Source organism: Pelecanus crispus, chromosome 25 (assembly GCF_030463565.1).
Source record: "Pelecanus crispus isolate bPelCri1 chromosome 25, bPelCri1.pri, whole genome shotgun sequence".
Lineage (NCBI taxonomy): Eukaryota > Metazoa > Chordata > Aves > Pelecaniformes > Pelecanidae > Pelecanus > Pelecanus crispus.
The window spans coordinates 3,000,310-3,021,893 of record NC_134667.1 but is presented as its reverse complement, the minus strand read 5'-3'; the positions used below and the strand labels follow the sequence as shown (position 1 = coordinate 3,021,893).

At 58.7% G+C, this 21,584-nt stretch overlaps 1 protein-coding gene across 1 annotated transcript; it reads left to right on the top strand.

Annotated features, from left to right (window-relative positions):
• COX6B1 (cytochrome c oxidase subunit 6B1) lies at positions 1–5,074 on the top strand. The gene is made up of 4 exons (XM_075724849.1): positions 1–72; positions 2,930–3,037; positions 3,186–3,286; positions 4,938–5,074. Exons 2-4 carry the CDS (start codon positions 2,932–2,934, stop codon positions 4,989–4,991), a joined length of 261 nt encoding a protein of 86 aa, XP_075580964.1. The 5' UTR covers positions 1–72; positions 2,930–2,931; the 3' UTR covers positions 4,992–5,074.
• Positions 5,075–21,584: the final 16,510 nt, after the last annotated feature.

The window sequence follows — 21,584 nt, the reverse complement described above, 5'->3', positions numbered from 1 at the left end:
GCTGCGCCTCGTTGGTTCCGGCAGGAGGGCGGCGGGGCTGAAAGTCACTTTGAGGGGAGTCGGCGGCGGCCGGTGAGGGGGGGGACTGGGGGGGTACTGGGAGCTGCTGGGAGTGACTGGGAGTTGCTGGGAGCGCTAGGGGTTACTGGGAGGGCTCTGGAGGGGGTTACTGGGAGCACTGGGGGTTACTGGGAGCACTGGGAGGGCGCTGGGTGGGGTTATTGGGAGGGCTCTGGGGGGTTACTGGGAGCATTGGGAGGGCTCTGGGGCGTTACTGGGAGCATTGGGAGGTATCTGGGGCGTTACTGGGAGGGTGCTGGAGGGGTTACTGGGAGAGCACTGGGGGTTACTGGGAGGGCTCTGGGGGGTTACTGGGAGCATTGGGAGGGCTCTGGGGCGTTACTGGGGGTTACTGGGAGGGCTCTGGGGGGTTACTGGGAGCATTGGGAGGGCTCTGAGAGGACTGGGAAGGCGCTGTGGGGGTTACTGGGGGAGATACTGGAGGGAGTTACTGGGAGCACTGGTGGGGGTTACTGGGAGCACTGGAAGGGCACTCGGGGGTTACTGAGGGGACTGGAAGGGATTACTGGGAGTACTGGTGGGTGTTACTGGGAGGGCACTGGAGGGTTACTGGGAGAGTTCTGAGGGGTACTGGGAGGGCACTGGTGGGGGTTACTGGGAGGGTTCTGGGTGGGTTACTGGGAACACTGGGAGGGCTCTGGGGGGTTACTGGGAGCACTGGGCATTGCAGAGGACTGGGAGGGTACTGGAAGGGGTTACTGGGAGCAGTGGGAGGGCTCTGGGTAGTTACTGGGAGCACTGGGGGTTCCTGAGAGGACTGGGAGGGTACTGGAAGGGGTTATTTGGAGCACTGGGAGGTACTGGGAGCAGTGAGGGGGCTACTGGGAACACTGGGAGGGCACTGAAGGGGACTACTGGGAGCACTGGCAGGGCTCAGGGGGGTTACTGGGAGCGTGGGGGCATTACTGGGAGCACTGGGATGGCACTGAGGGGGTTACTGGGAGCACTGGAGGTTACTGGGAGGGCAGCAGGGGGGTTACTGGGAGCACTGGGAGGGCACTGGGGGGGGTAATAAGTTCCTGGGGGTGTTAATTAGTGCAGGAGATAATTAGCCCTGCTAATGACCCCAATTAATTACCCCTATTAATGATCCTCCCCCTGGGGTAACCCCTCCCCAACACCCTTTCTCATTACCAAGAGTAATTAATTATTACCAGAGACAATTAATTATTCCTGGGCAGGTTAATTAATCCCGGGGGGGAGGCATTAATTAGCCCCAGGGATGTTAATTACCTCCCCCTGGCATGCCCTGCCTCCTGCATTACTATCCCCCTGTTACGATTTTTTTCATTCTCAGTGGAAATTAATTACTCCCAGGGGACCTTAATTATTTGCAGGGGGATTAATTAATTCCAGAGGAGTGCTAATTAGTTACAAGAGGCTAATTAGCCCTGTTAATTGTTCCCCCCCAGGTTGTCTCCCACCCCTGACACTCCCCCCCCATTACCATCCCCCCACATTTCTTATTTGCAGGGGGGATTAATTATTTTGAGAGATGGATTAATTATTCCTGGATAATTTAATTATGCCCCTGGGGGTATTAATTAGTCTTGGGGGGTTAATTAGCCCCATTAATGACTCCCCTGGGGTGCCTCCCACCCCAAACACCCGCCTTACCATCTTTTCCTTAGCATGCCCTTTTTTTTATTCCTAGTGGGGATTAATTATTTCTAGGAGTGGATTAATTATTGGGGGGGGTTAATTATTTTAAGGGGGTTGTTAATTAGGGGAGTTAATTAGCTCTGTTAATTATACCCCTGGGGTGCTTCCCACTCCTAACACTCCCACTACCATGCTGCTATTACCTTCTCCTTTCTTATTCCCATGAGAGATTAATTATTTTTGGATATAAATTAATTATTTGGGGGGGGCATTAATTATTGCTGGGGGGTTGTTAATTAGTGTGGCAGGATTAATTACCCCTGTTAATTACCCTCTTGGGTGTATTCCACCCCTAAGACCCCTGCTACTACAATCCCTGTTACCATGCTCTTTTTTATTCCTGGGGGAAATTAATTATTCTTAGGCATGAGTTAATTACTTGGGGGGGGGGGGGGTAATTATTCCTGGGGGGGTTGTTAGTTAATCTGGGGGGGTTTAATTATCCTGTTAATTAGTCCCCTGGGTGTTTTCCACCCCTAAGCCCCCTGCTATTGCAATCCTCCCATTACCATCTCCTTTCTTCTTCCTAGGGGGATTAGTTATTCCTAGTGGTGGATTAATTATTTGGGGGGGGTAATTATTCCCGGGGGGTTGTTAATTAGTCTGGGGGGGTTAATTACCCCTGTTAATTACTCCCCTGTGTGTCTTCCAGCCCTAAGGCTCTCGCTATTGCAATCGCCTTGTTACCATTTCCTTTCTTATTCCCGGGGTGGTTAGTTATTTGTAACGGTGGATTAATTATTATTGGGGTGCATTAATTATTCCAGGAGAGTTGTTAATTAGGCTAGGGAGGGTTAATTACCCATGTTAATTACTCCTCTGGGTGTTTTCCACCCCTAAGCCCTCTACTATTGCAATCCCCCCCATTACCATCTCCTTTTTTCTTCCCAGAGGCGATTAGTTATTTGTAGTGCTGGATTAATTATTTGGGGGGTAAAACCAAAAAATTATTCCCGGGGGGGGGGGGTGTGTGTTAATTACCCCTGTTAATTACTCCCCTGGGTGTCTTCCACCCCTAAGCCCCTGCTATTGCAGTCCCCCCTGTTACCGTTTCCTGTCTTCTTCCCCGGGGGGATTGGTTATTCCGAAGCGGTGGATTAATTATTCCTGGGGCGCATTAATTATTCCAGGAGAGTTATTAATTAGTCCGGGGGGGTGTTAATTACGCTGTTAATTACCCCCCTAGCCATGGCGGACGACATCAAGACCAAGCTGGAGCGCTACAAGACAGCGCCGTTCGACAGCCGCTTCCCCAACCAGAACCAGACCAAAAACTGCTGGCAGAACTACCTGGGTACTGCACCCCCGGGCGCCCGGGTCCCCTTTTCTGGGCGCCCGGGTCCCCTTTTCTGGGCGCCCGGGTCCCCTTTTCTGGGCGCCCGGGTCCCCTTTTCTGGGCGCCCGGGTCCCCTCACGTCCCCATCCCTGTCCCCGCTCCCCAGATTTCCACCGTTGCGAGAAGGCGATGGCGGCCAAGGGGGCGGACGCCAGTCCCTGCCAGTGGTACTACCGTGTCTACAAGTCTCTTTGTCCCACCTCCTGGGTGAGTGTCACCTCCCCGCCACCGCCCTGTCCCTGCGGTGTCCCCGCGGTGTCCGTATGGTCCTCGGGTCCCCTCGTGGTGTGCCCGTGGTTCTTGGGTCCCTCTTGGGTCCCCATGGCCCTCCCCATGGCCGTCGGGGTCCCCATGGCCCTCCCCATGGCCGTCGGGGTCCCCATGGCCCTCCCCATGGCCGTCGGGGTCCCCACAGTGTCCCTCTGGTCCTTGGGTCCCCCAGGGCATCCCCATAGTCCTTAGGACCCCCTCAGGGTCCCCACGGCGTCCCCATGGCCCTCAGGGTCTCCACGGCGTCCCTCTGGTCCTTGGGTCCCCCAGGGCATCCCCATGGTCCTTAGGGTCCCCTCAGTGTCCCCACGGTGTCCCCATGGCCTTCAGGGTCCCCACAGTGTCCCTATGGTCCTTGGGTCCCCTCGGTGTCCCCAGGGTGTCCCCATGGCCCTCAGGGTCTCCACGGCGTCCCTCTGGTCCTTGGGTCCCCCAGGGCATCCCCATGGTCCTTAGGGTCCCCTCAGTGTCCCCACGGTGTCCCCATGGCCTTCAGGGTCCCCACAGTGTCCCTATGGTCCTTGGGTCCCCTCGGTGTCCCCAGGGTGTCCCCATGGCCCTCAGGGTCCCCGCAGTGTCCCTCTGGTCCTTGGGTCCCCCAGGGCATCCCTACGGCCCTCAGGGTCCCCTTGGTGTCCCCACGGTGTCCCCATGGCCCTTGGGGTCCCTACAGTGTCCCTGTAAATCCTCAGGTCCCCCATGGTGTCCCCACAGTCCTTGGGTCCCCCTCGAGGTCCCCACAGTGTCCCCATGGTATCGCTATGATCCTCAGGTCTCTTTCAGGTCCACCACAGCGTCCCCATGGTCCTCAGGTCCCTCACGGTGTCCCCACGGTGTCCCCACGGCCCTCAGGGTCCCCATGGTGTCCCCATGGCATTTCCACAGTACTCAGGGTCCCCATGGTCCTCAGGTCCCCTTCGGGGTCTCCACAGTGTCCCTGTGGCCCTTAGGGTCCCCATGGTGTCACCGTGTCCCCCATGGCATCACTGTGAACCGTATGCCACCCATGGTGTCACCAAGTCCTTCATGGCGTTGTCATCTACCTCATAATGTCACCGTGGTCCCTGTGTCCCCCGTGGTGTCGCCAGGTAGCCCACGGTGTCACCGTGGTCCCTGTGTCCCCCGTGGTGTCGCCAGGTAGCCCACGGTGTCACCGTGGTCCCTGTGTCCCCCGTGGTGTCGCCAGGTAGCCCACGGTGTCACCGTGGTCCCTGTGTCCCCCGTGGTGTCGCCAGGTAGCCCACGGTGTCACCGTGGTCCCTGTGTCCCCCGTGGTGTCGCCAGGTAGCCCACGGTGTCACCGTGGTCCCTGTGTCCCCCACGGTGTCGCCAGGTAGCCCACGGTGTCACCGTGGTCCCTGTGTCCCCCACGGTGTCGCCAGGTAGCCCACGGTGTCACCGTGGTCCCTGTGTCCCCCACGGTGTCGCCAGGTAGCCCACGGTGTCACCGTGGTCCCTGTGTCCCCCACGGTGTCACCGTGGTCCCCATGGCGTTACCATGTTCCCCATGATGTCGCGTGTCCCCATGGTCCCTGTGAGGTCCCCACCGCCCTCGTGTCACTCACGCTGTCACCGTGTCACCCCGCAGGTGACAACGTGGGACGAGTACCGCGAGGAGGGGACCTTCCCTGGCAAGATCTGAGCTTCACCGGCCCCTCGGGGAGGGGACATCTGTGTCACCGGGGTGGAGGGGGTGACATGGCCATCACCTGGGGACGGGGAGGGTGACACGGCCACCCCGGGGGGGCACACATGGCTGTCACCGGGCTGGGGGAGGGGACACCGCTGTCACCGGGGTGGTGGCATGGCCAATAAAGGGTTGAACTGGTCCTGGGTATGGGTTTTGCTGGGGGGTGGGGATGTCCCCAAGGGGGTGGGGATGTCCCCAAGCGGGGTGGGTCCCCTTCTGGACACCTGGGTCCCCTGGTGGGGGGGGGGGGGGGACAGATCAGAGATCCCCCTCAGAGCTGAAACCAAAAGATTTTTATTAATTAAAAGTTGCGGTGGGACGGCTGGGAGAAGGGGACAACCCCCTGCCCGGACGCCTGGGTCCCCCCGGGTGCTCCGTGGGGCCAGAGGCCCTATGGGACCAAGGGGAGACCCTGGAGGGGCTGGAGACCCTGGAGGGGCCACCCCAGGAGCTGGCCCACAGCACCCCCGGGGGCCACCAGCGTCTGGCCGAGGCCTCGCAGCGGCAGCGCTTCCAGCAGCTGGCCTGGGGGAGGACATGGGGTCAGGGTGTCCCTTCCATCTGTCCGTCCCTTCCATCTGTTCATCTCTCCACCCATTCTCCCATATCTTCATCCATATCTCCTCCCCCTCCTCTTAAATCCGCCCACCCATCTCTTCATCCACCCATCCTCAGTGGTTTCTCCGTCCACCTCTCCACCCATCCATCCATCTCCAATGGTTTCTCCAGCCATCCATTCTCCTGTCCATCCTTCTTCACTTCCTCAACCTGTCTCTCCTACTTCATGGTTTCTCCACCCATCCACCCAACCATCCATCTCTTTCTCTTTCCTCAATGGCTTTCTACTTTTCCACCCATTCTTTAACAGTTTCTTCATCCATCTGTCCATCCATCCATCTTCAGTGGTTTCCCCATCCACATCTCCACGAATGGATGGATGGAGAACCCGTTGAAAAAGGTCATTGGTTCGTCCATCCGTCTGTTCGTGCTGCTTCGATGGATGGAGAAGTCATCAAAGAACTTCTTCAATGGTTTCTCCATCCATCATGCCTTCTCCATCCACATCTCATGAATGGATGGATGGAGAACCCATTGAAGAAGCTCCTTCGTTTGTCCATCTAATCGTTCATCCTTCTTCTGTGGTTCCATTCAGCCAACCATCCATCTGCCCTTCATCTGCTCATCTATCCACCCATCTCATCCTTCCATTCCTCCTCTACTCATGGTTTCTCCATCCCCATGTCCGCATCCCCATGGCATTCCTTCACCTGGAGGTCCTCCCATCCCTTGTCCCCATCGTGTCCCCTCGCCTGGAAGGTCCCTTCCTGTCCCCTCATCCCCGTGGTGTCCCCTCACCTGCAGGCAGGTCCCGTGGCAGCAGCGTTCGATGGGGGAAGCAGGTGTCGCCGGGGCGGCAGCGAGAGTTTTCGGGGCACCATGGGGCTGTAGGAGATACAGGGGTTGGGTGGGAACATGGGACGTCATGGATGGACAGAGATGGAGGACCATCACGGATGCATTGGGGATGTTTTGGACATGTAGGGATGTCACAGATAGACACATAGGAGACACCATGGCCACATAGGGATGTCACCGGTGGACAGAGAGGTGGAGGACATCATGGAAGGACATGCAGGGACATCACGGATGAAGAGAAACATGGGACATCACAGGTGGACATGTAGGGAGGTCACAGATGGACAGAGAGGTGGAGGGCACCATGGACACATGGGGATGTCATGGATGGACACATAAAGGTCATCATGGACAAGTAGAGATGTCATGGATGGACAAAGAGCTGGAGGACATCATGGAGGCACAGAAGACATGATGGACACCTGAAGGCCATCATGGACATGTAGAGATGTCACAGATGGACAGTCATATAGAGGACGCCATGGATGGACACAAGGATGTCGTGGATGGACGGAGAGATGGAGAACATCATGGAGGGACATGTAAAGAATGTTGTGGACATGTAGGGATGTCATGGTTGGTCAGACAGTTGTAGGATGCCACAAATGGACGTGAAGGAGAAACCATGGAGGGACACATAAGGATGTCACAGATGGACAGAGAGGGAGGACATCATGGACGGCCACGTAGGGGTGTCACAGATGGACACACAATGATGACACTGTGCAGGGACATATAGACATCATGGATGGACATGCAGGGATGCCATGGATGGACAGAGAGCTGGAGAAATCATGGATGGACACACAGAGGTCATTACAGACACATAAGGATGTCACGGATGGGCACGTACAGATAGGTGACGACATGGATGGCCATGTCGGAACCCCACAAGTAGAACCCCCTCCAGAGGACCCATGGCCCCATGTCCACCTCCCACCCCATGGTCCCCAACTCACGGCAGATGTTGGGGGTGCTCCAGGGTCCCACCCGAGCCCCGGCCTGGTGACAGGCAGCCTCGTAGGCACCCAGGACCTCGCTGAGGACCTCTTTGTCCCCAGGGGCCTCGCAGAGCTCCCGGAGGCAGACGTCGAAGAAGATCCCGGGGTGGACCATGGTGTGACAGTCCCCAAAGGGACCTCGGGGGGCCCGGAGGAGACCACAGAGCTCGGTGTGGACGAAGGCCCTCTTGGGGGGCTGGCGACAGGGGGGACACGCGGGACCGGGGCAGGGACGATGACACGTGGCGCTGGCCTTGTAGAGGTGGTCGTTGTAGGGGTGGCCGTCGAAGTTGCCGCAGAGGCCGCAGGTGACATTGCGGTAGCGCGAGGACATGGTGACGGCCACCGCAGCCCCGGGGCCGGCGGCCACGCGAAGGCCGAAATCAGCGAGGAGGAGGAGGGTGGTGGCACCCTGGGGTGTCACGCACACGGCCCGGCTCTGCAGGCAGAAGGGCAGTGGCACCGTGGCACCGTCCACCTGCGTGGGGTGGGGTGGGGGTGAGTGGTGGAACCTGGTTGGCTGCCCCGCCTGGTCCTCCACCCCGTTTCTTCTAGCCAGCTGTCGGTTTGTCCTCCTCCATCCATCCATTCATCCTTCCAACATCCATCCATCCATTCATCCTTTCAACCTTCTCCATCCATCCTTCTGAACCTTCTCCATCACTCCATCGTTCCATCCGTTCATCCATCCAATCTTCTCCATCCATCCATTCATCCTTCCAACCTTCTCCATCCGTCCTTCTAACCTTCTCCATCACTGTTCATCATTCCATCCATTCATCCATCCAACCTTCTCCATCCATCCTTCTCAAGCCATCCTACCTCTTTCATCCATCCATCTCTTCAACCTTCAGCCAGCTTTCTTCATCCATCCACCACCCTTCTTCATCCATCCACCCATCCAACCAAAATGGCTGGCCCCCAACCTTCTCCATCCACACATCCATGCCCTTCTCCAGCCATCTTTCTGTGTCCTCCTTAATCCCTCCACCCATGGTCTTTTCCATCCATCCATCCATGTTCTTCATCCATCTACCCATGCTCTTCTTCATCTAGGCCTGCTTTGCCCCTTCCCTCCATCCATGCCCTGCTTCATCCATGCTCTTCTCCATCCATCCCTCCATCCATGCCACTCTCCATCCATCCACCATGGTCTTCTCCATTTATCCATCCCCCCCCTTGCTCTATCCATACCCTTCTCTGTCCGTCCATCCATGCTCTTCATTCATCCAGCCATGGTTCTAGCCATGTGCTTCTCTATTCATCTAGCCAGACTTCTTTTCCATCCATCCATGCCCTTCTCCATCCACCCAGCCTGGTCTTCTCCATTTATCCACCTCTCCGCTGATCTATCCATGTCCTTCTCCATTCATCCTTCTCCGTCCTTCTCCATTGATCTATCCGTGTCCTTCTCCACCCATCCTTCTCTATTCTTCTCCATCCTTCTCCATTGATCCATGTCCTTCTCCACCCATCCTTCTCCGTCCTTCTCCATTGATCTATCCATGTCCTTCTCCATCCTTCTCCATCCTTCTCCATCCTTCTCCATCCTTCTCCACTGATCTATCCATGTCCTTCTCCATCCTTCTCCATCGATCTATCCATGTCCTTCTCTACCCATCCTTCTCCACTGATCTATCCATGTCCTTCTCCACCCATCCTTCTCTGTCCTTCTCTGTCCTTCTCTGTCCTTCTCTGTCCTTCTCTGTCCTTCTCCATCAATCTGTCCATGTCCTTCTCCACCCATCCTTCTCCATCCTTCTCCATCCACCCAGCCTGGTCTTCTCCATTTATCTACCTCTCCACTGATCTATCCATCTCCATCTGTCCACCTCCATCCGTCCACCCCCCCATTCTCCACCTCCTCACCTCCACGACACCGGGGCGCCCTCCCTGCAGCACCCAGCGGTGCCGTGCCACGGTGACGGTGACCCTACGGCCGCCGGTGCCGCCCCGGGCTGGGTCGGTGACGGTGACGTCGAAGGCGGGGTGGACGCCGGGGGGGCCGCAGCTCCGGGCCATCACGTAGGAGCAGTTGGCCCCCGCGGCCACAGACGCCCCGTCGAAGCTCAGGTAGTGCCGGGTCCCCACGGCCCGGCAGGTCCCTGGGGTGCCGCTGGCACCTGCCGCTGTCCCCAGCACGGCCGAGCACCCCTGGGTGCCCCTGACATCGGATGGGGACGCACAGCCCTCCCGGCACCCTTGGGTGCAGCCTGGGGTGCAGATGGCGTAGCGGGTGCCAGCCGGGCAGTTGGGTGCTGGGGGGGAGTGGAGAGGGGGAGGTTGGGCGTGGGGTCCCGCCCGGATACTTGGGTCCCCCCCAGGGTGCTTGGGACCTCCTGGGGTGCTTGGGTCCCCCCTGGGTGCTCTATGGGTCCATGTTGTCTCCCGCCCTTCAGATGCTGGGGCTCCCCACAGCCAGATGCTGGGGTCCCTGGGTGCTCTGTGGGGCTGGGGACCCCCCCACCCAGATGCTTGGGTCCCCGGGTGCTCTGTGGGGCTGGTGTCCCCCCGACCCCAACGCCTGGGTCTCTGGGTGCTCTATGGGGCTGGTGTCCCCCCCCACCTGGACGCCTGGGTCCCTGGGTGCTCTATGGGGCTGGGGAACCCCCACCCAGACGCCGGGGTCCCTGGATGCTCTATGGGGCTGGTCCCCGTCGTGTCCCCCCCCCCCCCCCCCCCGGACACCTGGGTCCCCGGGTGCTCTGTGGGGCTGGGGACCCCCCGACCCCAACGCCTGGGTCCCTGGGTGCTCTATGGGGCTGGTGTCCCCCCCCGCCCAGCCGCCTGGGTGCTGGGTGGGTGACTTACGGCAGAAGCCCTCGGAGCGCCATTCCAGCACCTTCTTCCCGGCCTCCTGGCAGGCGGCGGTGTAGGCGGCGAGGACGCGGCAGACGCCCTCGCGGTGACACCGGTCGGCGATGCAATCCCGGTAGTAGGTTTCAGGGTGAACAGTCCCGTGGCAGAACCGGAAAGGTCCGTCCTTCCTCAGCACCGCCCCGCACTCTCCCTCACCCTCTGGCTGTCCCTTCCCCGCCCCCCCCGCACCCCAAAACCTCGCCGCACCCCCCCTCCGCCGCTCCCCCCGCCCGCCACCCCCCCCGCCGGCGCCACGTCGTTGCGGGGGTCCCCGTCTAAGTCCCCGCAGAGCCCGCAGAGCCGCCCGCCGTAAACGCCCGGCACCTGGACGCTCACCCGACCGTGGCGCCTGTCGAAGGCCACCGTCACCCCCCGGGGGGTCGTCACCGTCACCTCCCAACCCCGGGGCGCCAGGGTCACCCCCGAGGTCCCCACCGCGTGGGGCAGGCGGGTCAGCAGGCCGTTCACCTGGGGGGGGGTGGGAAATGGGGGTTACGTGGGGGTCACGGGGGCGCAAAAATCTGCGTTTTGCCGCCCTGGAGCCTTGTTTCCTTGCTACTCATGGTTTACTTACAAACTACTCATGGTTTACTCACTCACTGCTGACAATTCTCTCACTCCCTGCTGAGAATTCTCTCACTCGCCACTCATAGTTTATTCACTTGCCGCTCATCGTTTACTTGCTTGCTACTCATGGTTTACTCACAAGCTACTCGCTCGCTGCTCACCTCTTGGTACTAGCTCTCCAAGGCAGCTTGTGGTGGGGACTGGATGGCGACAAGGCCTCTTACTCGCTACTTATGCTTTACTCAGCACTTAACTTCCAGCTTACAATGTTTCCCCTGTTACTCCCTCCTTACTCACACACTTGCTGCTCACTCACTACTCACTCTTAACTCACTACACATTCCTGGGCAACTCTACGTTCCCTGTATCCTCCCAGCTTGCTCGTCTACTCATGTGTTACTCATTACTTGCTTACTACTCACTCTGTGGGCCATCCAGACCGGCTAAAACACTCTTTATGCCTGCTACTCACTCGCTACTCATCACTTGGCCAACAAACACTTACTACTTACCAGTCCACTTACTACTGGCACGGGGAGAAAGTGCTACTCAGCATCCAAGCCCTCCTCCTGGGCTACCCGCCGCCTTACTCCATCCTCGCAGCCCTTACTCCCCGCCCTCACGCCACCATACTGGTGCCCTACTCCTCCCTTACTCGCCCCCTAGAGCTACTCACTGTGACCCGGCCGGGCTCCAGCCCCACGCGGGTGCGCTGCACGAGAACCTCGACGCCGCCAACGCCCCCGGGGCCGCCGCGCAGCAGGACGCGGAAGGGCTCGGTGCCCCCGGCGCCGGGGCAGAGCCCGGCCAGGAGGTAGCCGCAGGAGACGGGGAAGTCGCGGTGGAGGCGGTCGAAGGTGCGGAGGTGGCCCATGCCCAGGGCCGAGCAGGTGGCGGGGACGGGGACAGCGATGGGGTGGGGGGCGGGGTGGGGGGCACAGGGCTCCTGGGGGTGTTTGGATGAGCAGGACGGGGCTGTGGGGACAGGAGGAGCAGTGGCGAGTCCAGCTGTCCTTCTGGAAGGGTTCTCCGTCCGTCCATCCGGTGATCCCTCAAGCCGTTCCTCCATCCCTCCCTCCATCCTTCCACCCCACCGTCACCCATTTAGCTCTCCCTCCATCCTTCTTCACCCGGTTCTCCGCCCTCCTTCCACCCTTTGTCCTTCTTCACCCATTTCTCCAGCCCGTCATCCTTCTTCCACTGTTTCTCCATCCACCCTTCCATCCTTCTTCACCCATTTCTTGCTCTCTCCATCCCTTCATCTCTTCATCCTTCTTCCATCGTTTCTCCATCCTTCCTTCCATCTACCCACGCTTTCACCCATTTCTCCAGCCCGTCATCCTTCTTCCACTGTTTCTCCATCCACCCTTCCATCCTTCTTCACCCATTTCTTGCTCCCTCCATCCCGTCATCCCTTCATCCTTCTTCCACTGTTACTACACCCATCCCTCCCTCCAGCTCTCCATCCCTCTTCACCCATTTCTCCATCTCTTCATCCTTCTTCCATCATTTCTCCATCCTTCCTTCCATCCACCCACGCCTTCACCCATTTCTCCAGCCCATCATCCTTCTTCCACTGTTTCTCCATCCACCCTTCCATCCTTCTTCACCCATTTCTTGCTCCCTCCGTCCCTTCATCTCTTCATCCTTCTTCCATCGTTTCTCCATCCTTCCTTCCATCCACCCACGCCTTCACCCATTTCTCCAGCCCGTCATCCTTCTTCCATCGTTTCTCCATCCACCCTTCCATCCTTCACCCATTTCTTGCTCCCTCCATCCCTTCATCCTTCTTCCACTGTTACTCCATCCCTCCCTCCCTCCAGCTCTCCATCCCTCTTCACCCATTTCTCCATCTCTTCATCCTTCTTCCATCGTTTCTCCATCCATCCACCCCTTCATCCTTCTTCACCCATTTCTCCATCCCTTTGTCCTTCTTCTACTGTTTCTCCATCCACCCCTCTTCACCCATTTCTTGCTCCCTCCATCCTTCTTCACCTCTTCCTCCATCCCACCATCCACATCTCCATTCCTCCCACCACTTCTCCCCATGCCCATCCCTCGTGTCCATCCCCAGCTCATGCCCTCTGTCCCCCTGCCCCACTCACGGCACGGCGTCCCCTGTCCCCCGCCGTCCCCCTCCTCAGGCTGGGCGCAAACCCCACAGAGTTGTCCCCGGAGCGTCGACGGCGCCGTCACCGTCACTGCGCCGTCCCCGCCGAAGGCCACCCGCATGCCCGTGGCTGTTGTCACCCGCCGCTGGCCCCCCCGACGCTCCAGGCGCACCCGGCCCCCCGCCAGCAAGAGGGGCAGGCGGACCTGGCGCCCGGCCACCTGCGGGGAGGGGACATTGGCTGGGACACCTGGCCGCCTGGGTCCCCTCCCCATTTATGGGGCCTGCGGGATGGGAATGGGGTGGGGAGGAGCTGGACGCGTGGGTCCCCTCCTGGAGGAGACACCCCCCCCCCCCACACACACACACCCACCCCCCATGCTCTGCCCGGGGCCGTATCCTCACCCTCGCCATCGTCTCCTCTCCTCGGAGCAGGACCACCTCGTAGCCATCACCGCGGAGCGTGAGGTGGCTGAAGGTGGCGGCTGGTCCCCTGCCCACCTGGCCACCCGCCGTGATCTGGAGGGCGGGCAACTGGGCGCCGCAGGTGGCCACCAACGTCTGGGTGCAAGCTCCTGCCAGGCCGTAGTTCTTCCCATTGAAGGCCCGGTAGCGCCAACGCCCCAGGACGTGGCAGACAAGCGGGGGCTGCGAGATGGGGAGGCATCTGGGGGAGGTTTCTACCATCTTGCACCTTGTCCCCTTCGGGCAATGGACATCGGTGCAAGATGGGTTGATGGGAACGCAGCTGGGGGAGCTTTCCACCATCTTGCACGTCGTTCCGGATGGACAATGCAGGTCGTTGCACGATGGGTTGATGGGAACGCATCTGGGAGAGCTTTCCACCATCTTGCACGTCATTCTGGATGGGCAATGCAGGTCGTTGCAAGATGGCTTGTCAGCTACGCATTTGGGCCAGCCCTCCATCATCTTGCACGTTGTCCCCTTCAGGCAATGCAGGTCTTTGCACGACGGCTTGTTGGGGATGCATCTGGGGGAGGTTTCCACCATCTGGCACGTCGTTCCGGATGGGCAATGCACATCGTTGCAGGATGGCTTCTTGGGCATGCATTTGGGCCAGTCCTCCACCATTTGGCACGTTGTTCCAGCTGGACAATGCATATCGTTGCACGATGGCTTGTTGGGCACACACGTAGGCCAATTGTCCACCATCTGGCAGGTTGTCCCCGCTGGGCAATGCACCTCGGTGCAAGACGGCTTGTTGGGCACGCATTTGGGCCAGTCCTCCACCATCTGGCAGGTGGTCCCAGCTGGGCAGCGGACGGTAGCGCAGGATGGCTTGTTGGGTACGCACGTGGGCCAACCTCCCACCGTCTGGCAGGTGGTGCCCGCGGGGCAGCGGACAGTGCTGCAGGTGGGTTGGTTGGGCATGCACTTGGGCCAACCCTCCACCACGTGGCACGTGGTGCCCTCCAAGCAGTGCACTGTGGCACAGGTAGGCTTGGGGGGGACGCAGCGGGGGACGCCCTCCACCACGCGGCACGCGGTCCCGGACTTGCAGGAGAGGTTGGCGCAAGAGGTCACGGGGGCGCTCCTGGTCATCTGCACGCACTTGGGCCACCCTTGCACCACCCGGCACGTCATCTCACTCGGGCACCGCAGGTCAGCGCACGAGGGGACGCGGATGCAGCGGGGCCACCCGTTGAGGACCTTGCAGCCCATTCCCGCCTTGCAGTGGAGGTTCTTGCAGGAGGGTCTGGAGACGCAGGCAGGATGGCCGTGCACCACCACGCAGGCGGTGCCGGGTTTGCAGGCAATGTGCTGGCAGGACCCGGGGATGGTGACACAGTGGATGCCGATGCAGGTCAAGGGAGGTGATGAGATCTCAGGGGAAAACGGGGGGACGGGAGCGGGGTGGCCCCAGGAGACAGAGCTGAAGAGGGTATAGCTGGGAAGACAACGGGGCCACCCATCTGTCACGGTGCAGGTTGTGCCCTTGGGACACTGGATGTCACTGCAGGAGGGTTGGTGGTGGACACACTGGGGCCACCCATCTGTCATCTTGCATGTGGTGCCCTTGGAACATTGGATGTTGCTGCAAAGAGGTCTCCGAATGGAGGTCTTGGTTTGGACACACCGTGGCCAACCATCAACCATTTGGCACGTGGTTCCCTTCTGGCACTGGATGTCACTGCAGGAGGGACGATTTTGGACACACTGGGGCCACCCGTTGACCATGTTGCACGTGGTCCCCTTGGGACAGTGGACATCGCTGCAGGAAGGTTGGCTGTGGACACACTGGGGCCACCCATGGAGCATCTTGCACGTGGTCTCCTTGGGACACTGGATGTCTCTGCAAGATGGTTGTCTCAGGGAAGTCTTGGTTTGGACGCACCGCGGCCAACCATCAACCATCTGGCACGTGGTTCCCTTCTGGCACTGGATGTCACTGCAGGAGGGCCGGTTTTGGACACACTGGGGCCACCCGTTGACCATGGTGCATGTGGTCCCCTTGGGACAGTGGACATCGCTGCAGGAAGGTTGGTGAGAAGCACACTGAGGCCACCCATGGAGCATCTTGCACATGGTCCCTTTGGGACACTGGATGTCTCTGCAAGATGGTTGCCTCAGAGTGGTCTTGATTTGGACACACCGTGGCCAACCATCAACCATCTGGCACATGGTTCCCTTCTGGCACTGGATGTCCTGGCAGGAGGGATTTTGGACACACTGGGGCCACCCGTTGACCATGTTGCACGTGGTCCCCTTGGGACAGTGGACATCACTGCAGGAAGGTTGGCTGTGGACACACTGGGGCCACCCATCTGTCATCTTGCACGTGGTCCCTTGGGGACAGTGGACATTGTTGCAGGAAGGTGGCCTCAGGGATGTCTTGGTTTGGACACACCGGGGCCAACCATCAACCATCTGGCACGTGGTTCCCTTCTGGCATTGGACACCATGGCAGGAAGGTTGGTTCTGGACACAGTGGGGCCACCCGTCTGTCATCTTGCATGAGGTCCCTTTGGGACACTGGATGTCCTTGCACGTTGGTTGACGCTGGACACACCGTGGCCAACCGTCCATTATCTGACACACGCTGCCTTTTTGACACTGGATGTCACTGCAAGATGGTTGGCTGCGGACACATTGCGGCCACCCATGTAGCATCTTGCACGTGGTCCCCTTGGAACACTGGACGTCCCTGCAAGACGGTCTCCTAATGGAGGTCTTGGTTTGGACACACCTGGGCCAACCGTCTACGACCTGGCACGTGGTTCCCTTCTGGCATTGGATGTCGTGACAGGAGGGTGGGCTGTGGATGCACTGGGGCCACCCCTGCAGCATCTTGCATGTGGTCCCTTTGGGACACTGGATGTCACTGCAAAAAGGTCGCCTTGGCAAGGCCTTGTTTTGGACACACCGGGGCCAACCATCAACCACCTGGCACGTGGTTCCCTTCTGGCATTCAATGTCCTGGCAGGAGGGCAGGTTGTGGACACACTGAGGCCACCCATGGAGCATCTTGCACGTGGTCCCTTTGGGACATCGGAGGTCATTGCAAGTAGGTCTCCGAATGGAGGTCTTGGTTTGGACACACCGTGGCCAACCATCAACCATCTGGCACGTGGTTCCCTTCTGGCACTGGATGTCACTGCAGGAGGGACGATTTTGGACACACTGGGGCCACCCGTTGACCATGTTGCACATGGTCCCCTTGGGACAGTGGACATCGCTGCAGGAAGGTTGGCTGTGGACACACTGGGGCCACCCATCCGTCATCTTGCACGTGGTCCCTTTGGGACACTGGATGTCCCTACAAGAAGGTCGCCTTGGAAAGGTCTTGGTTTGGACACACCGTGGCCAACCATCAACCATCTGGCACGTGGTTCTCTTCTGGCACTGGACATCGCTGCAGGAGGGCAGGTTGTGGACACACCGGGGTTGGCCATCAATCATGTTACATGTGGTCCCTTGGGGACAGTGGACATCATGGCAAGAAGGTGGCCGGAGGGACATCTTGGTTTGAATGCACCGTGGCCAACCATCAACCATCTGGCACATGGTTCCCTTCTGGCACTGGATGTCACTGCAGGAGGGACGATTTTGGACACACTGGGGCCACCCGTTGGCCATGTTGCACGTGGTCCCCTTGGGACAGTGGACATCGCTGCAGGAAGGTTGGCTGTGGACACACTGGGGCCAACCATCAACCATCTTGCACGTGGTCCCCTTGGAACATTGGATATTGCTACAAGAAGGTCTCCGAATGGAGGTCTTGGTTTGGATGCATTGTGGCCAACCATCAACCATCTGGCACGTGGTTCCCTTCTGGCATTGGACGTCATGGCAGGAAGGTTGGTTGTGGACACAGCGAGGCCATCCATCCGCAATCTGACACGTGGTGCCCTTGGAACACTGGATATCATGGCAGGAGGGTTGGTTATGGTCACACTGAGGCCACCCATCTCTCATTCTGCACGTTGTCATTTTGGGGCATTGGACGTCTCTGCAAGAAGGTCTCCTAATGGAGGTCTTGGTTTGGACACACCGGGGCCAACCATCAACCATCTGGCACACATTTCCTTTCTGGCATTGGATGTCATTGCAAGAAGGTGGGTTTTGGACACACAGCGGCCAACCGTCCGTCATCTTGCACGTGGTCCCTTTGGGACATTGGATGTCCCTGCAAGAAGGTCGCCTTAGGGGCATCTTAGTTTGGACACACTGGGGCCAACCATCAACCAGCTGGCACGTGGTTCCTTTCTCACACTGGATATCACTGCAGGAGGGCCGGGTGGGGACACACCGTGGTTGGCCATCAATCAAACTACACGCCGTCCCTTGGGGACAGCGGACCTCACTGCAAGAAGGTTTCCTGAGGGACATCTTGGTTTGGATACACCGGGGCCAACCATCAACCAGCTGGCACATGGTTCCCTTCTGGCATTCAATGTCCTGGCAAGAGGGCAGGTTGTGGACACACTGAGGCCACCCATCGGTCACCTTGCACATGGTCCCTTTGGGACACTGGATGTCACTACAAGAAGGTCGCCTGAGGGATGTCTTGGTTTGGATGCACTGGGGCCAACCATCGACCATCTGGCATGTGGTTCCCTTCTGGCAGCGGACATCATCACAGGAAGGTCGACTCTGAACACATTGGGGCCAACCAGCTGTCTTCTTACATGTGGTGCCTTTGGGACAATGGATGTCACTGCAGGAGGGCTGGTGGTGGACACATTGAGGCCACTCATGTAGCATCTTGCACGTGGTCCCCTGAGGACATCGGATGTCCCCGCAAGAAGGTTGCCTCAGTATGGTCTTGGATCGGACACACCGGGGCCAACCATCAACCATCTGGCACGTGGTTCCCTTCTGGCACTGGACGTCCCGACAGGAGGGTGGATTTTGGACACATCGGGGCCAACCGTCTGTCATCCTGCACGTGGTCCCTTTGGGACACTGAATGTCCCTGCAGGAAGGCCTCCTTGGGGACACCTTAGTTTGGACACACCGGGGCCAACCATCAACCATCTGGCACGTGGTTCCCTTCTGGCACTGGATGTCACTGCAGGATGGCAGGTTGTGGACACACCGGGGCCAACCATCTGTCATCTTGCACGTGGTCCCTTTGGGACACTGGATGTCACTACAAGAGGGTGGTGTTGAGGACGTCTTGGTCTGGATGCACCGTGGCCAACCATCAACCATCTGGCACGTGGTTCCCTTCTGGCACTGGATGTCACTGCAGGAGGGCAGGTTGTGGACACACCGGGGTTGTCCATCCATCATCCTGCACGTGGTCCCTTTGGGACACTGGACGTCACTGCAGGAAGGCTGTTGGGCCACGCATTTGGGTCCACCATCGACTATGGTGCACACAGTTCCCTTTGCACAGTGGATGTCCTCACAACTCGGTCTTTTTGGGATGGGTGGCACGTGGGAGATCTTGGTTTGGACACACCGTGGCCAACCGTCAAGCATCTGGCACGTGGTTCCCTTCTGGCACTGGATGTCACTGCAGGATGGCGGGTTGTGGACACACCGGGGTTGGCTGTTGATCATGTTACATGTGGTCCCTTGGGGACAGTGGACATCATGGCAAGAAGGTGGCCGGAGGGACATCTTGGTTTGAATGCACCGTGGCCAACCATCAACCATCTGGCACATGGTTCCCTTCTGGCATTGGACGTCACTGCAGGAGGGCAGGTTGTGGACACACCGGGGTTGTCCATCCATCATCCTGCACGTGGTCCCTTTGGGACACTGGATGTCACTACAAGAAGGTGGTGTTGAGGATGTCTTGGTCTGGATGCACCGTGGCCTACCATCGACCATCTGACACGTGGTTCCTTTCTCACACTGGATGTCATTGCAGGATGGTTGGTTTTGGACACACCGTGTTTGGCCATCCATCATCTTGCACGTTGTGCCTTGGGGACAGTGGACATCACTGCAAGAAGGTTGTCTCCTGGAAGTCTTGGTTTGGACACACCGTGGCCAACCATCAACCATCTGGCACGTGGTTCCCTTCTGGCACTGGATGTCACTGCAGGAGGGCAGGTTGTGGATACACCGGGGTTGCCCATCCATCATCCTGCACGTGGTCCCTTTGGGACACTGGACGTCACTGCAGGAAGGCTGTTGGGCCACGCATTTGGGTCCACCATCGACTATGGTGCACACAGTTCCCTTTGCGCAGTGGATGTCCTCACAACTCGGTCTTTTTGGGATGGGCTTGGTGTGAGAGATCTTGGTTTGGACACACCGTGGCGAACCGTCAAGCATCTGGCACGTGGTTCCCTTCTGGCACTGGATGTCACTGCAGGAGGGCAGGTTGTGGACACACCGGGGTTGTCCATCCATCATCCTGCACGTGGTCCCTTGGGGACAGTGGACATCATGGCAGGATGGTTGGCTTTGGACACACTGTGGTTGGCCATTGATCATCTGGCATGTAGTCTGTTTGGGACACTGGATGTCCCTACAAGAAGGTCGCCTGGAGGACATCTTGATTTGGACGCACCGGGGCCAACCGTCAACCATCTGACACGTGGTTCCCTTCTGGCACTGGATGTCACTGCAGGAGGGCAGGTTGTGGACACACCGGGGTTGTCCATCCATCATCCTGCACGTGGTCCCTTTGGGACACTGGACGTCACTGCAGGAAGGCTGTTGGGCCACGCATTTGGGTCCACCATCGACTATGGTGCACACAGTTCCCTTTGCGCAGTGGATGTCCTCACAACTCGGTCTTTTTGGGATGGGTGGCACGTGGGAGATCTTGGTTTGGACACACCGTGGCCAACCGTCAAGCATCTGGCACGTGGTTCCCTTCTGGCACTGGATGTCACTGCAGGAGGGCAGGTTGTGGACACACCGGGGTTGTCCATCCATCATCCTGCACGTGGTCCCTTGGGGACAGTGGACATCATGGCAGGATGGTTGGCTTTGGACACACTGTGGTTGGCCATTGATCATCTGGCACGTAGTCTGTTTGGGACACTGGATGTCCCTACAAGAAGGTCGCCTGGAGGACATCTTGATTTGGATGCACCGGGGCCAACCATCAACCATCTGACACGTGGTTCCCTTCTGGCATTGGACGTCACTGCAGGAGGGCAGGTTGTGGACACACTGGGGTTGCCCATCCATCATCCTGCACGTGGTCCCTTTGGGACAGTGGATGTCACTGCAGGAAGGCTGTTGGGCCACGCATTTGGGTCCACCATCGACTATGGTGCACACAGTTCCCTTTGCGCAGTGGATGTCCTCACAACTTGGTCTTTTTGGGACGGGTGGCACGTGGGAGATCTTGGTTTGGACACACCGTGGCCAACCATCAACCATCTGGCACGTGGTTCCCTTCTGGCACTGGATGTCACTGCAGGATGGTGGGGTGTGGACACACCGTGGTTGACCGTCCATCATCTTGCACGCGGTGACTTGGGGACAGTGGACATCACTGCAAGAAGGTTGTCTCCTGGAAGTCTTGGTTTGGACACAGCGTGGCCAACCATCAACCATCTGGCACGCAGTTCCCTTCTGGCACTGGATGTCACTGCAGGAGGGCAGGTTGTGGACACACCGGGGTTGGCTGTCGATCATGTTACATGTGGTCCCTTGGGGACACTGGACATCATGGCAGGATGGTTGGCTTTGGACACACTGTGGTTGGCCATTGATCATCTGGCACGTGGTCTGTTTGGGACACTGGACGTCCCTACAAGAAGGTTGCCTGGAGGACATCTTGATTTGGATGCACTGTGGCCAACCATCAACCATCTGGCACGTGGTTCCCTTCTGGCATTGGATGTCACTGCAGGAGGGCAGGTTTTGGATACACCGGGGTTGTCCATCCATCATCCTGCACGTGGTCCCTTTGGGACACTGGACGTCACTGCAGGAAGGCTGTTGGGCCACGCATTTGGGTCCACCATCGACTATGGTGCACACAGTTCCCTTTGCACAGTGGATGTCCTCACAACTCGGTCTTTTTGGAATGGGTGGCACGTGGGAGATCTTGGTTTGGACACACCGTGGCCAACCATCAACCATCTGGCACGTGGTTCCCTTCTGGCACTGGATGTCACTGCAGGATGGTGGGGTGTGGACACACCGGGGTTG